This window comes from Struthio camelus, chromosome 1, assembly GCF_040807025.1.
Source record: "Struthio camelus isolate bStrCam1 chromosome 1, bStrCam1.hap1, whole genome shotgun sequence".
NCBI classification, from domain to species: domain Eukaryota; kingdom Metazoa; phylum Chordata; class Aves; order Struthioniformes; family Struthionidae; genus Struthio; species Struthio camelus.
Window position 1 is genome coordinate 201,299,782 of NC_090942.1, and position 17,370 is coordinate 201,317,151.

At 39.6% G+C, this 17,370-nt stretch overlaps 1 protein-coding gene across 5 annotated transcripts in view; it reads right to left on the reverse strand.

Annotated features, from left to right (window-relative positions):
- Positions 1 to 1,155: 1,155 nt before the first annotated feature.
- CDK8 (cyclin dependent kinase 8) overlaps positions 1,156 to 17,370 on the reverse strand; it is an 86,520-nt gene continuing 70,305 nt past the window's right edge. For 3 of the 5 annotated variants that reach the window (XM_068930199.1, XM_068930198.1, XM_068930196.1), the window contains 5 exons: positions 16,568 to 16,640; positions 8,747 to 8,844; positions 7,270 to 7,348; positions 6,992 to 7,150; positions 1,156 to 2,443 (listed from right to left, as the gene is read on the reverse strand). In XM_068930199.1, coding sequence (XP_068786300.1) covers positions 2,318 to 2,443; positions 6,992 to 7,150; positions 7,270 to 7,348; positions 8,747 to 8,844; positions 16,568 to 16,640 — 535 coding nt within the window. In that variant the 3' untranslated portion in view covers positions 1,156 to 2,317. The remainder of the gene's footprint in view (positions 2,444 to 6,991; positions 7,151 to 7,269; positions 7,349 to 8,746; positions 8,845 to 16,567; positions 16,641 to 17,370) is intronic. The other 2 variants (XM_068930200.1, XM_068930197.1) reach the window with 1 other exon arrangement.

Below are 17,370 nucleotides of genomic sequence, written 5' to 3' on the forward strand. Positions count from 1 at the left end.
TAAGAAAATTAAATTCGAGTGCAAACTAGTAGCAAAGGTTTTTTGTCAGTTGGAAGCATTTCCCTTTGGAAAAAATGAAATTAAAGTTAGCCTATTAAACAAAGCATGGGAAACATCACAATATACGGGTATCAACAGCATTTGCATTAATATGAATATTATTATGCATTAATATGATATGCATTAATAAGACAGCAAAAATCTAGGCCAGTAGTACTCTGGCCAAAGTAAAAATTTTATAAAAGTTACTCTTATTACAATCTGAATCTCTGGTAAGGGTCCAGAGATACGAAATGTGAGAATAGTTCAAAACCCATATATAAATGAAGGAAAGGAAGAAAAAAAGGCTTTCATTTGAAAGAGAAACAAAAAAGAAGCTTAAGGCACTCCTACCTATATGACATTTACTTTTATTTCAAAAACTAGGGAAGTCAAATTTTGACTATACTAAGCCCCTTATGAAGCGAGCAGGATACACAGTATCAGAAAAGATACATTTATTTTTTGAGTAGCATAAACTTTATACTCTGATTCTTTGAGTCTCCTGAATACTTAAAAAAACCTCCACTGCATTTGAATAATTTCATCCATTCCTCAAACCTATCCTTGATTTGTACTTTGGGTTGGCTACACATTTGTTTTTTCTTCTGCTGCCTATCAGCACCTCAGTGCATTTTAATGGGATGATCAGACTACTTGGTATTCATGCTACGTGAAATACTTGTAGAAAAAAGCCTGCCCTCCCGCAAATATTGATGCCATAAAATTCACGTTGTGGAGTTAGATATCAAGATAAGAACGAGTTATAGAAACCTTAGAAGAACTGTTTACACAAGGATGATGTCTCTAGATTATGTAGATGCAAACCACTTGTATGACCTACGAAATATAGCTAGTAATAAACTCAAGTTCAGTGCATCTCCAGCTGATCGACCAGATGTACGCACAAGGGGTAATGACATTTTACAAAGGCACTGTAATTTTTCTGCTCTTTAAAAAATGTCTCGCAGTAGTTAATGGAAGCCTGCCCACTTGCAATAAAAACTCCTGTTAAATTTGGTTTCTGAGGACACAATCCAATATAGATGTGCTCTGCGGGGGGTGGGGGGGAGTGGCTGTCGCTGATAAAAAGGAATACAGGCAAAGCTCATGTGCTGATTTATGAAAAATAAATTTATTACATAACACCTTGTTTTTAACAATGTTTAATTTTTTTTTATTCAGAATACTTGCGTCATTCATGTAAAATAGTTTGATACAGTACATTGTATGTAATAGTTTTTCCTCATAAATTCTAAGGCTCTCCTAACACCTTGATCCTTTGCTGTAAGAATGGCACCCCTAAACAACGTGCGAACACTTTAAAAAAATAATTAACTGAACAAAATTTAAAATCCACTACACCAAGCTGGTTCTCAAAAATCATGACGAAATATCTGAATGGATGCCGCACCTTTTTAGGATATATCATTCATGCTTTTTTAATCCCAAAGCATGCTCACAAATCATTAACACCAACAGGAAAAAATAAAACACTGTCTATGACAATCATTTTAGTTCGTTTGCTGAACCAAACATGTTTATATCAATGACAACATACTTATTTTACTATCAAATAGCAGCTTTAATACCAGTCAAGTCATAGATTAAAAAACAAAAACAAAGTTATGTTGGAAATTAATCTTTGGGAGGTTTGTAATTGCTGGAAAAAATGCAAATGTTTTCATGTTCTTAAAAAAAATCTCCTGTAGCATTTGTGTTGGTCATAAAACACTGATCTATGTGGAAAATGAACCAACCCACAAAAGTCACTAAAAATAAACGCATATCAAAATTATCTCAGTTGGAGTCATGGTTATTCTGCTTTTTTGCCATGTTAACATATACTGTATGCTTCAAGTACCAGTTCAAAGATGTTGTGTACTATTGGTCAGATAAAGTTGTTACATCAAGAGAATTCACCACATACGACAACAAAAATGCTTGCCCCTAGCACATTTCACAGCTTCAACTGCTACAGACTGTCACTGAAAAAAAAATGCATCGGTCAGTCTGAACCATGTCAAGTAAACTATGGAAGTAGCATATCCACAACACAAACTGTGCTAGCACTTTCTTTTCAAGTCTAACCCAAAAACAGGTACAATTCGGGAGCCACTGCTCCGTCCTGTGAGAAGTGGTGGAACTTGGCGACGAGACGTTTTGACGGTGGGGTTGTACAGTACATTCGTGTGGCCCAAGCCAGGTTCCAGGCAGGCAGCGGCACAGCCAGTCCCGCAGCATTAGCGACAGTGCATTGACATTATTCGGGTGCAGCTCAGTACCGGTGCGTCTGATGCGAGTACTGTGGAGGCTGCTGGGAGGTAGTTGAATATCCCATGCTGCTCTGTGGCTGTGATGTGCTTGGTCCAGGGTTGGGATAGGCAGCATGGGGATTGGAACGCTGCAAAGGGGCAAAGCAGAGGAAAATTAATCCTTTACAACAGATATAATTGCAAGACAAGTTGGTCTACCAGTTCATTTCTTCAAGAGATACCAAAAGCACAGTCTCAAACCAGCTGCACTTGAAGAATTCTTCTCACTTAACTTGCATACAGTAAGTACAGATGTAAACTTCAGCAATAGCAGGTTAGAAAGATGGACAGTTACCACCATACAGTTATCCATCCTCAGTTACTTCCTGTGAAACTGCATCCGTCACAACCAAACCTCCGCTCAACTCTCCAGAGAGCTATGGCACACCAGCATGTTAAAAGAGGCTACCACCAGTAACATCAGCACTCTTCTCCACTCGGTCCCTTCCCCCTACCATGAAAGCATGCGGGGGCTGGAGTTCAGAACTGTGCATTTTGCTACTGATAAGCCACTCTGAATTATGTGAGAGACTTTTGTGTATAGAGGATACGCTTGCCACCCTTCTGCCTTATCTCAGAGGAAAAGCTTGAGAGAGCTGTGATTCTTTAGGCTAAAGCGTCAGCTAACGGCAGCCTTACAAGGACCTGAAGGAGAGTTAAAGATGACAGCCAAATGCCTCCAACGGCACCACATATTTCACTCAATTCACTAACAGGCTAGTATAACACCAGAACTATTTGTCCAGAGCAGCTAGGAAGTCTTCATCTGTGCAGGTTTTCAATGCTCAGCAAAACAAAGCCATGGCTGACCTGATCTAGCAATAGCAACAGTCCTCCTTCAAGTGGGAGGTTGGACTAAATGGTCTTCAGAGGCCCCTTTCAACCAACACATCTATGATTATTCAGGTACAGCATCCACCACTACAAGAAGCTCTGCGCAAACCAGCAACAGCCTACTTCAGTTTTATCCTAAGAGTTAGCTGTTTACACAATATGTATTAGAAAGAAAAAAGGACTGTGTGAGGGGCTTTCAATATGAACATGTGACCATTTAATATTTAACATATTACATAATTTCATTAAGTTACTGTGCTGTTTTACACTTCTGTTAGTTTAGACACAAACATTTTGCAGAGTTTAGAGACTGCAGTGGTAACTTCTGAACTCTTGCTAACACAAGGTGTACTAGAACTGTTAGCAGAGGTGGCTCCTAGCAAAGCTCTGGGAAATTTCTCTACGGTGAATATTCCAGGACTACGGCTTAGCTACCAAGACCTGAATATATGAAACTAGGGTTAATTTTATTCTGCCATCCTGTATTTAGAACCGAAATTAGATTCAGGATGTTGAGATAATGGCAAATATGGCAAAAAAGAAAAGTCAAATTCTACTTAAGAACATATGTTCTTAGGACTGAGCTAATTCTCTAGGGGTGTACAGTGCAAAGGGGGAAGAAAGGGCTAAACCAGCATTTACTGCCAGCAGGAACAAATCAGCACTGCTGAACTTCACTGCTAACACGATGACTGAAATTTTGTGACATTTGCCTTCAGGCATGAGAGCTGGCCTAAGTCACTCTTCAACAGAAGCGTCAGAGCTCTGGGTCACCCTTCTCCATGTGAAAAATATAGGATGTGTTTAATGGAACAGAAGTCCCTAAATGTTCTTTTTGCCCAAATGTGGCTCCTGAATATAGAAAAATGAAAAATATCGCAAGTTTAACCTTTTGAAATCTGACCATTCATGTCAATTTTAAACACTTTCTGCATCCTGACTTCTAAAATAGATTTTATTTCATAAGATGGGGCTAATTAGAAATGCAGGTTTCTTTCATGCAGCTAGCACAACAAATGGCTTTTGTTTAAGAACAGATGCAAACATCCAGTCCTTTCTGAATACCAATAAGTGCCCAGAGAGTTATCACAAGCAAAAGCTCAGAGCAGCTGAATTGCTCCAATTTGTTTAGACATATTGGCTTTGGGAGTGTCATGTTACAAATTCAAAGGAGAAATCAAGGAAGTCTACATACCATGTTATCTACTGTTTTTATGCGTGACAGAAAAGGACATAAGGTTAACTTGCTCTACAGAGAGTAATTTGATTTCTGAGTGGATAGAGAAACTGTCTTAGTAAGTCTTGCCCAGGAGACGGCAATCCTTCTTCATAAGCTTTATATGGGGAATTTGAGAGAACCAAGTAAAGAACAAAGGGACAGGTGTTTGATTAAAACAGAGGGCTGTATTGTAGCATTTGTTTGCCATCTCCTCAGGTTCCAGGATCAGAAGCAGAAAATTTGAGGAATTTTTCTCAGGGAGACCTGAAACCACCCATAGGCAGCTTTTAACCATTTTTGTTCCAGTGCTAGCAAATTCATGTCTCACCATATTTTGGAGATGCCTTAATCAGAGCAAATCTACTCCTTGCCTTCTCACAAGGCTTGGGGGGGGGGGGGGGAAACAGCAGCTGTGTCTTTTTTGAAAGCCAGGTGTTATGCCTTCTAGAGGGACAGCAAAAAGATTAGTCAGAAGCAGTCAAACCATCAGTAAGAAGACAGTGAAGAAGCAGTTAACGCTGCTTCAAGGCAAAACTATTCTGAAATTCAGGTTGTTGAAAAAGGCTGCCCCAGTAATAAGACTTGGATGGATATCAAAAAGTACAAAAGGGAACAGAGCCTACCTCAGTTTTGGTGAGCTGAGAACAATCCTATCCCAACTCCCGCCAAGGCAATTTGAGTTTTCTGACTTCTTAACTAGGAGACCTCAGTTCTCACTCACAAAAGCGGCAGCCTAAGTTGGCTCGTGCTGCCAAGCTCTCTGCAGCAGCAAACTGAGGTGAAGGACACACAAACAGGGCAAGTAAAGGGGCTCCCTGACCCAACACATGCACCCTCTGCATCCATTTCTCTTAGATACATGAGTCAATATGAGTGCTTTCTTCAAAAGACGCACACAGAACAGAAGTAATAGAAAGGAAAGATCCAGCTAAAAGGCCTGGAAAGTGATTGACTTTGCAGCTTGTCAAATTAAAAGGGATGAATCTCCTGTAAGAAAGCATTCTGTGATGCATAATCCAACTGAAAGAAATATTACATTTATATTTAGAGGCACCCTATACCGCTGCACCACAGTTAAGGCTGACCAGAGTTTTAAGCTTTTCTATCTGGCTCTAAAAAACTACACCATTGAAGGAGAACGACTTGAAAACTGATATGGTATTGATGTCCTGGCATAGACTTAGCAAAAGCATTTGGGGATTATCACAATGAAGCTCCTGAAAAATGACCCTATTTTACATTTTTAGGTTCTTGCAAGTTTTGCACAGTGCTGTAAGTATATATAGATTTACATAAGGACGAGGGCAATGTCCGCAGGCAGCCTTTGAGGACATCTGGTACACTCAAGAACAAACTCTGAAAACCAGGATTTCAAAAGCCTTTGGTGTTTACGGAGAAGCTGTATATCAAACTGTAAAAAGCAAGTTGACAGCAGCAGTTTTAGTGCCAGAGTTTTCCCTAAGTTTTGCCAATGAATACAAGCACAGTTAGTTGCTTCCAGATTTTTTTTTTTTAAAGAATGGGAGGGATTATCCCTTTTTATCTTTAAATTAACTGAAAATACTGTCAGTAACTTCTGACTTTCCCCTCTTTTAGTTACACCCAAGACCCTCTTCCAAGTGGCCTTCTGCAATGTGCACTCCACAAGAACCAGTCTTTAACAGCTCCTGCATGCTAACATTTTCCTCCAGTGTAACTCCTCTTGAGGTATTTTATTTCCCAGGCTTCCAAAATCTGCCACCTCTTTAGCTGCACATCATTTGGAAAGTCTTCCTCACTCCCCTTTTCTGTAATTTCTTAGCTAGCATTAGGTTCTGTCCTTAACTTTCTTCTCCCTCTATGGCCTTTGAGCGTCATCTCATCTAAAACCACAAATTCAAGTATCATTACATGGGATGCTCTCAGACATACTGCTCCAGACACTTCTGATTTCTTAGTGTTTAACCATAAGCTCAAACGCAGGAAGGCTATAACATAGCTTTCAAGCTTTCCCAAGGGTATTTTTTTTTCCTTCCACTCCTTTTCTTCCTCATTCGTTGACTGCTACCACCTCACCTCTCTCTTCAGATCTGTAACACTGGGCTTACGCAGCCTGAAATCTCTATTTGTCTTCAACTATAGATTATGATAGCATCATGCTAATTCTTTCTGTTTGCCATCTACGATATTGCATTCCAATCTATTTGCCCAACTAAAACTCTTGCCCAGATTCTTACTTCATAACTTTACTTCATAACGTACCACTGCAGGCTTGTTCAAATAAGGAGCGGCATTTTAAGGTCATGAAGAGCTCTGCACGACAGAATCCTGGTCCACAATTAGCATTCTCTAATATGAAGGTAATAAATTAGTAACTAGAATAATCCTAGATATTAATTTCCTTGAAATTGCTAACTTAAAAAGAATTAGTATATGCACGGACAGGCAAATGGATAACAAAACGCATTTGATCTGAAAGATGCCAAAAAGTATCAGCTAATACAGTGACACTTACAGAATTACTTTTTTAAGTTTAAAAAAAAAAAAAATCTTTCGCAAATACAAGAGTCAAAACCACAATATATGAAAAAAGAGAAAAAAATACCTGATAGTCTGAGGTCATAATAAGTCCACCTGAGGTAGTGGTTGGAGGAACAACTCTCACTTTTTTCAGTGGGGGTCCCTGTGTGTGACTGTTGTCCTGGTTCCCTGGATGACCAGTTCCATTAGTATGGTTATTGCCCTGTTGCTGCTGCTGGTTCTTCTCAATTGTTTAAACACAAAGAAAAACTTCAACTCAAAAGCAGTACATGAAGTCACATGAAAACAGGAAATAGTGTGAAAGCCAGAGAAGCATGATAGTGCTGTTCTTCTAATACTTACTTTGTCTCCTTTATCATCTGGTTCTTCTTCTGTTAAAAATTCTCGTTTTGGGTAAGGGATTTGACAACCTGCAAAAACACTGCCCCCCAAAAAAGTCTATTTATCACCATATTAGAACAGAATGGTCAGCTCTGTAAGATTTGTACTTCACCCATTCCAGTTTCAGGTTGCCTGAGCCATAGCCTAATACCAATAACTAAGGGAGAAGTTTTCCCTATCTTACTTTCATCATATTCTAAACCTCAGAAAACCTATTCATATTTATTTTAAATCTTCAGTCGCCTCTGAAACTCTCATTTAAGTTCCTGGTTTTCACAGTTTCTGGTGACAAGACCAGTGGATGGAAAGGCAGACCACCTGTTAGATACCTGCAAGAGCAGGTACAGTTTAATTTATAACCTCGAGTCTAGAAGTATACCCTGGAAACTCCACTGACTATTCATAAAACCATCTGTAACAAAACTTCAAAATACATAGAAATTTAATCTGTCAATTCATATATCACGGATCACATGAATTTGTCACTACTGGCACAAATTCATATTTGTCTGCCCTTTATCAGTAGAATATATTTATAATGAAGTCTCTGTATACCTGCTAGCAAACTATTCATTGTGAGCTCATATTAAAATACCAACTTAAAATTGAGAAAAAAAAGCCAAACACTGACCTAAAAGCAGTTTCCACAAAAGCAAATCATTCACCTCACAACATTAAATTACACAGGTCAGGAGCTGTTACAAATAAGTTGGTAGGTTTTAGCGAAATAATGTCATTTTTAATTAATTGCTATAAATATACATACCATATTTTATAAATTCCTCCCTAGATAATGGTAGAGAATGATACACGGGATGTGCTAATAGCTTTTCTAGAAAGGTGTACAATCATGCTCTCTGGCTAGCCTTTTCGTTGGTTTTTGGTTTTGGACTTTTTTTTCCTCATTAAAAATGAGATCAGTCATTGTCCCTAAATTTTCTTCCTTCTGTAACTCTCCCTGCGCAAACAACAAGAAAAAGAGTGTCTAAAGAAAACGGATTTAAGCTGTGAAGGATGAAAGCATGGAGACACAGAGCTGACTTCCCCCACCCACTGAATTTACAACCAAGGCTAGGACAGAAAAAACGTTAGCTAATTAGCGCGTGTCTTCTGGCTCTCTAGAGAAGGGCAGCGGACCTGCGGGCACCGCGCGGTTGTCTGCAAAGATCTGCAGCGTGCACAGTCAACCTGCCAGGGGATAACGAGATTAGTGCTGGGACTAATACGATCAACGTTCCATAGAGCAGGAGAATAATAAGAATGCTACTTAATTTAAAAAACCTCAAATGTCATTGGGGCAGTTATCGCTTTGTTTGGTTGTTAGCGAGTATTTAGCTCAGTATTCTCGAGTGGATATTTATAGCAGAGAGCAGATAAAAAGCACAGGTTTCTACGACATCTCTGGGTGTGTTAATAGGTTAATAAACTGACCACTTACTCAGATGTGGGAAGCGGATCTTCTAAGAAATAGGGATCCTGCATAGCCTGTTCTGAGGTAATTCTCTTTATTGGATCCATAGTTAACAACTTCTGAAGCTGCACAAAATTAAACATAAAAAGCTCTGTGTTACCAGAACCGCTTACAAAAACCTCATTGCAGTACTCCTGAAAGATGAAGCGGTAAGATTTGTCTGAATTCAAAATCCTTATCCTAAACAGCAACAGCCACGTTCTCACCTGTTAAATACTCAATTCCCCATTGAAGAACAACCTGTTTTTACATATAAAGCCTAGAATACTCTGTTCTGATCACAAATGTTCCAACAAAAACATTCGAAGAGTCTCCACAAGGTACCACCAGTTTTCACCTCCCACAAGAAGATCTGACATGCACGTATTCAGCCTGGTTTCTTCAACTCCACTGCCCTTAACAGGTAGTATCATCCTAACCACATACATTTAAATTTAGTAACTCTTAGCAATCAATAAACAAATGTTATTCCATATCATTGCTCGTTATTTAGTGCTCTCATACCAGTACAACTCCATCGTCATCCACAGCATTATAAAACCATAATGTAAGTCCCTCCTTAGAAATCTTCATGCCATGAATGAAAGCGCAAGCAACACGCATTAGAAAAACCTAGCTGGCCAGATAAATACATGCTCAAACGGGTTACAGTGTCAGCTGTTCTGAAGCAGGTGGACTCTCAGACACATCTGTTTGTTGAACGCTGCTTAAAAGGGGAATTGTGCAAAATCTTGAATTTTAGTTGTTTTTTTTGCACAGCATGGTGCAAAGGCGCTACAGAAGCGTAGTGATGGTAATGCCTCCATAAGCACTCCAAGTATGAGCTCTGCTGCAGTTTCTCTGTCAGGTCAAGACCTCAGCCTTGATCTCTCTAACAACTGGTGAATCACATTAACTGCACGAAAAAAATTCTTTCCAAAAAGCACGTTTGCTTAAATACGACGAAAACCACAAAGTATGACTACCCAGAACGAAACATAAAATAAAGTATTTTTACAAAATACACAATTGAATTCAGTTCAACTAAAAACTCAGCAAAACCTTACCCTTTGAGAAAGCACCTCTTATCCTGGTTGGGAAGTGTTAACTGAGAGCTAAGAAGCAAATTTGGTATTTGTCTCATACTGACCTTTTTCAAAAGGCATACAAAATGTTTCAGTAGCAGGCAGCAGAGGAAAAAATCTTAAGGTAATACATGTAGGTAAGAACTTAAAAAAGCAAACTGACCTAGCCAAAGTGAAACAAAAAATTTGCATGAAAGGAGTTACAAACATTGCTACTTAGAAGTATGTACCACAAGGAATGCATAGGATACATCACCAGAAACTCATCTCCAGTAACTTCAAATACCACCAGCAGACACGAAGTCTAAATTCAGCACAACGCGAAAGATTGAGAAGCAATTCTAAAAACAACCATAAGTACTGTTTTTACTGTTCCGCTCTCATTTTGCATCTACATGAACATTTGAGAGGCTGGCTGAGCTTTAGACATTTGTCACTTTGACATCTCAACAGGGGTTTTCAGTAAAAACACATTAGAAATGTCATGCTCTCTCCAAACGTGTCAATTTTTTTTTTCTGTTTCAAGAACAGCAGACTGGAGTGATTTTTTAATATTTAATTCTACCACTGAAATAGCAGTGATGCATTCTAAAAGCAAGTGCCTCTTATTCAAAAGATTTGGTGCACACGCACATATTTCTCCCTGTCCACTAGTAGTTACTTTGTGGAATACAGCTGCGCTGGACAAGCCACATATATGGGCAGAATTAGATGATCTTCAGACACTCTGCAGAAAACAATGAAAAACAGTGAAGCTTCATGTTTTGCCATGGAATACAGCATCCAAGGTAAAACTAAACAGTGATGTATTGCCCTGGACAATGCTCTTTAGAAGAAATGCTAGGCTCTCAGTTTACTTTTTTTAAAGCATGGATCTAACAAGAAGCATAAAAATGACATGTCAAAACAACATTCAATTCACATTCAGTCTTCATATTTTTCATGAGATTAAATTCACACTTCTGTAAAGATCTACAGTGTCATAGTCTGTGTAGGAGCTGCTCATCTTCTTCCACTAGCTATTAGGTGAGCATACACAACAAAAGTACAGACCTCTACGCTGCAGACAGCCGAAGTTAGAAAGTACATGTCCTCTCCTCAGCCTTAATTTTAACCACAGGCTTAAGAACATAATAAATATGTATTAACACCATCAAGCCAACTTTGTTTTTGCATCATCAGCAAGGACTCACAATAAGAATTTTAAACTGAGTCTGCATGTGTTTTTTGTAGAGTGTCAGCCTGAACAGAATGATTCTTGTTCTCTCAAATAGCTCAACAGCAATCCCAGGAGCCAAAAAAGGGAAAAAGATTGTCAATGTGCTGAATAACATCACAAGAGCATAAAATAACAGAAAAATTCTGGCACATCTTCTAGCAATCTGATCATAAAGCTGTCCATGACATATTGGCAAGATGTGAACAAACTTGGTCACAGTCAGCAAGAGAAAAAAGAAATCATGAGAAAAGATTAGCAGTCATCACCACATGGAAGGGATCAAACCTCATATTTTGCTCCCTTGTTAAGGGCAAACAGAAAAAGTGAATCTTTTACCTATTGCTACAAATGTTTTCCAGTAGAAACTGGAAGACTAGAAGATCACCTGGCTTAAATGCAGTATATTTTAAACAACTTTGTGATGGCATGTTGTCAGCAATGGGACCATGTCTCTGCACTTGATATCACAGAATCACAGAATGGTTGAGGTTGGAAGGGACCTCTGGAGATCATCTACTCCAACCTCCCTGCTCAAGCAGGGGCCTCTAGAGCATATTGCCCAGGATCACATCCAGGCGGGTTTTGAATATCTCCAGCGAAGCAGACTCCACTACCTCTCTGGGCAACCTGTTCCAGTGCTCTGTCACCCTCACAGTCAAGAAGTTTTTCCTCAGGTTCAGGTGGAACTGCCTGTGGTTCAGTTTGTGCCCGTTGCCTCTTGTCCTGTCGCTGGGCACCACGGAGAAGAGTCTGACCCCATCCTCTCGACACCCTCCCTTCAGATACTTGTACACGTTGATGAGATCCCCTCTCAGTCTTCTCTTCTCCAGGCTGAACAGGCCCAGCTCCCTCAGCCTTTCTTCAGAGGAGAGATGCTCCAGCCCTCTAATCATCTTTGCAGCCCTCCGCTGGACTCTCTCCAGGAGTGCCATGTGTCTCTTGTCCTGGGGAGCCCAGCACTGCACACAGGACTCCAGGTGAGGCCTCCCCAGGGCTGAGGAGAGGGGCAGGATCACCTCCCTCCACCGGCTGGCAACACTCTGCCTCATGCACCCCAGGAGACCACTGGCCTTCTTGGCCACAAGGGCACACTGCTGCCTCATGCTTAACTTCTTGTCCACCAGCACTCCCAGGTCCTTCTCGGCAGAGCTGCTTGCCAGCAGGTCAACCCCCAGCCTGTCCTGCTGCCTGGAGTTAGTCCTCCCGAGGGGCAGGACCCTGCACTTGCCTTTGTTGAACTTCAGGAGGTTCCTCTCCGCCCACCTCTCCAGCCTGTCCAGGTCCCTCTGAATGGCAGCACAGCCCTCTGGTGTGTCAGTCTCTCCCCCCAGGTTCGTATCATCAGCACACTTGCTGAGGGTGCACTCTGTCCCTTCCTCCAGGTCATTGATGGATACATTGAACAAGACTGGACCCAGCACTGACCCCTGGGGGACACCACTAGCTACAGGCCTCCAACTAGACTCTACACCACTGACCACAACCCTCTGAGCTTGGCCATCCAGCCAGTTCTCAATCTACCTCACCGTCCACTCATCCAATTCACATGTCCTGAGCTTACCTAGGAGGATGGGATGGGAGACAGTGTCCAAAGCCTTGCTCAAGTCCAGGGAGACAACATCCACTGCTCTCCCCTCATCATCCCAGCCAGGCATTCCGTCATAGAAGGCTATCAGATTGGTCAAGCATGATTTCCCTTTGGTGAATCCATGCTGACTACTCCTGATCACCTTCTTGTCCTCCAGATGCTTAGTGAGGACCTCCAGGACGAGCTGTTCCCTCACCTTTCCAGGGATGGAGGTGAGGCTGACAGGCCTGTAGTTTCCAGGCTCCTCCTTCTTGCCCTTCTTGAAGACTGGAGTGACACTGGCTTTCTTCCAGTCCTCAGGCACCTCTCCTGATCTCCAGGACCTTTCCAAGATGATGGAGAGTGGCCTAGCGATAACATCTGCCAGCTCCCTCAGCACTCGTGGGTGCATCCCATCGGGGCCCGTGGATTTATGGATGTCAAGTTTGGACAAAAGATCTCTAACCTGATCCTCCTCCACCAAGGGAGAGTCTTCCTTTCTCCAGCCTGGAGAAAGGAATGGACCACTGTAACCAAGTAGAAGATGAAGCATCACTCAGTTAAACAGGAGAAGCAGCTGGGTGCCCATCTTATAAGGTGTAAACATATAAATAAATGAATAAACCAGAAGAAGAGAAAGAGGAGAAAAAACATAAGCAGGAAGAGCAGGAATGAACCAAAGTTGTCTCATGTAACACATTAGTTCTGCATGCAAAAAAGGACCATGTGCATGAAAGTCAGTAAAGAAGGACAAACTCTGGTTAAATTGAGTTGGGAAATCAAAACATTTAATTGTTAGCAATCACAACAATCTAGAGATTTACTACTACTGGCATTATTAGCTTTGGGAAACTTCACAATTGAAGATGGAAGTAAGAAAAAGAAAAGGAAGAGATAAAGAACATCTTATCTGTTTCTATCCAGAGACTGATGGGGCAGTGAGACAGCTTCTGAAAGAATAAAACCTCAGAGTACATCTAGAGGAAGTGGTAGTAAGAGATGCACTGAACCGCTTCAGGCTCTGATGGAGGGATCTAATTTATTCTTCTACAGTTCAGCTCAGCCTCAAACCATGAGGCTACAAACCTAAGACACCTTCCAATTTTGACAGCTTTTGAACAGTGTTCTGAGATGATACCTAGGACAGATCAAGCTTCTGTAATGCAACCTGATTTGCAGTGGAATGGTTCTGACAGCAGTTAGTAGAAACTTAAGAGGATGCTACTAGAATTAACTATAAACTTCACAGAGCTTCCCTCCCACTCCACGTTTCTGAGAAGTATAAAGAACATGGCTATGTCCGTGCTATTAAATACTCTGGTATTAACTTGCACGATTGGTAAATCAGATGAAAAATTTCAGATCAGTTTGGCCAGAGCCATCACAGCTATTAAAACATTCAGAGAAAGACTTTTTAATGGCCTGTCAAGATGCATAGCAAAGACCGAACTACCCCGTAAATTTTACTTAAGTTTGGTAGCAATCCTTCCAAAGCAGATTGGTGAGTGGCATAGCCACTCCAGAGGAGCTTAAAACTGAGGTTTTAAAACTAAATATCAAGATAAACACAGGTATTACAGTATTACCTGCGATGTTTAAACCTTTTTTAATGCTGCCTCGACATTTTTAATATTACATTCTCAATGTGTTAATTAATTTGGTATAGAAGATACCTAACTGTACTACAGAAGCTGTCAGAGGGAGAACAGATGTTGGGAGCCAGGTAAAAAAATTAAAAAGAAACTCTATTGCTTCCAAAGTATGAGAAATACTTGAGGAACGGGTGGAGAGGGAAGGAACTGGCAATGTTATGCAAATTTTTGCACAGATCAGTTTTTTATCTCAGATTGCTCAACTATAATTTAAAAATCTACTGCAATTGATTTTAATAGGCAGAATTGACTTAGGTTTTTCTCAACTATCCATTACTAGTAACAGTTAGCCACTTCCAGATTTTAGTACAGCTACGCAAGGTTAATTTTGAGAGATTTGGACTCTAAATACGTCAGAAGTCCAATGTGTAGGTGACAGACACCATGTTTGTTCTCAAAGAATAAGGTGTAATTAGAAAGGTAAGCACTTATGCTTATATAAACATAATTCCAATAGACCATCTGCCTAGAGTAGCAGATGAGAAAAATCCGCAAATTCACTCTGTTAATTGGCTTCAATTAGAGTCCAAGGATGAGTTTTTATATCCAAACTCCATCCTACTTGAAATATCATATTCAACAGATATGCGACGCCCACTGTTTTTTGCTTATTGAATTACTTAATAATAATTTCCACAAATATTATGTATATTTTGATAAGAATATTGGATATTATCTACCTGCTATATCCAACATATCTTTAAAAGTGTGAATTCTCACACTAAAATATTATATGAACATCTTCGTAAATACTAAAAATGCATTTATGAAGCTCTGTTATAAATAGCCACATGGTAAAAACTGGATTGTTTATGGGCAAAATGAGATGGATTCTGCTTTGCCTGTGTATAGAGGCTCTTCAGTTCTTTGCATACCACCATAAGCTAATCAGTATTACACATCAATATACTGACATATAAAAGTGGGCTTCCAGTTCTGCTAGGATTAAAAAACAAAACCAAAAAAAACCCACCACAACACAACAGTTGTCATATCTTTGGTGTTTTGCCAAATTTTAACTCTAGAGAGTGGATACACTTCACAATAAATGATGCATAATGGAACAACCTTCATGTAACTACTTGCAATGATTATTTGATTCACTCAATCTTTTTTGTTTGTTAAATCTAAACCTTGAATATACATTTACTGGGTACAATATAACTCATCATGCACTTGGCAATCCCCATTCAGAAAATGCTCATGGTCTATGCCTCAGCAAGAGCATTGCCTCAGCGCTTCTTTGACTGAAGGATAAATTTCAAAATTTATATGAAGGAAAAACGTACTAAACAGAAAAAAAGTAAGTTGTTTAAGAACTTTTGGGTCCAGTCATCGGATTGGGTATATGTGCAGCTTCAAATGACTTGAACAAAAACTGCATACCCTCAGACAACCAGGCCTCTTAAACATTTTCCTTTTCCTCCAGCTTATTCCTTTCATCTCCAAGATCACAAATCCCTCCTGTTGTTCCTCTCTCACTCCAGCTCCAAAAATGAATACATTTATATTATAATTCCAGCCTCAAAACATATCATCTGAGTTGGAAAAAACAATAAACACGAAATGTCCATACACAGGGACAAGAAATACTTAAAATTCTTTCTTTTCCTCTTGAATGTTTTTAAACACAGAACAGAAGGCCCAATTCAGTGATTCCTGAAACAGCATAACACAGGCACTTCCAGGGCCGACCAAGCGCATAATTTTAACTGTAGTCTTTAAAAAGGAAAAAAAAAAATCATATATTCTAGAGAGCGACTTATTATATAAACTAGGAAGTTTTCACCAGAAAACTACTAAGAAACAAAGCAACCAGGGAGACATATTAAAATTTTCTAAACTGAATGCTTAAACCTCAAATCAAGTTTTTCCACAGTGCAAGGTAGCGTCATAATGAATATATAAAAATTATGCATTCAGGAATATTTTTAAAATAAAAATAGGCTTTTGAAAGTATGCAGCAAAAGCAGCAAAACACCTAAGTTTGTAGTTGTATTTGAGTGTTGCTACAAGTCTTATCACGGCTATTAAAAACTGAAAGCTTCTCATGTACTGTATTCTGAAACTAATCCAATGAATGACTCACAGAATCATTTTCCTGATATGAGAAAATGATGTGTTTTGCAGTTTTCAGTTTGCAAAGTATAGGTTATTTTGGGAGTACTGAAATAAAGTTAGTCACAGAGAACTTGCCACCAGCTCAACACTCAATTTGAACAATTATAACTTATTATAAGTTTAATTATAAGGGGGGTTTTGTTTTTCATAAATGCAGGAACTTACCAAGTGGAATGCCTTACTGTCTGGCTTAACTTTATGTTTTTCCATATATTTGATAAGGCTGCAGTTGGTATACCTGGAGAACAAAAAAAAAAAAAAAAAAAAAAGTAAAACCACTGATACTGGACAGCTTACTTAGTATTCAAGAAACATATTAATAAGAACAGATTAGCCTTCACTGCTAATGCACTAAGCAGGGAAAAAATACAACTACCTACACCCGAAGATTGCTTAAAAATCATGCAGACAATACAGAAAGGCGCCTGTTTTCCTCACACGCTTGTAATTGTAAAGACAGATCGCATCCACGTAAGAAAGCACATTTAGGTCACATAAAGACAACAAACTATCGCTTGGATTTAAAATGCCTTTCAGCAATTTTACTACTATATCAGTCTGGACAGTTTCATTCTGCATATTTCTAATGCCAGTGAACATGGATATAGATACTAAGTCCATCTTAACACTGTCTTAAAACATACATATTTTTTCAAGAACATCCATATATTCAATTTCTCGAATACAAGCTTGGAAATAAGGTTTTTAAATGGTTTGCTACAATAGCATGGCAGATGCAAGAAAAGTATATAACAGAACAGTCAAAAAACTCTCAATTTGATCGGCGCGGAAACAAGGCAACAGTGGCAAGGCTGTATGTGCGGGCATTGCACGCTGGTAACGCGACAGCAAAATTGTAATGTGTTCTTTTCTTTAGTCTTCAGACACTACCCTAGGCCCCAAGACTGACACTTACACCCACGTGTTTTTGAAAAAAAAGTATAAGGCTGCCAGATCTTTTCTATGCA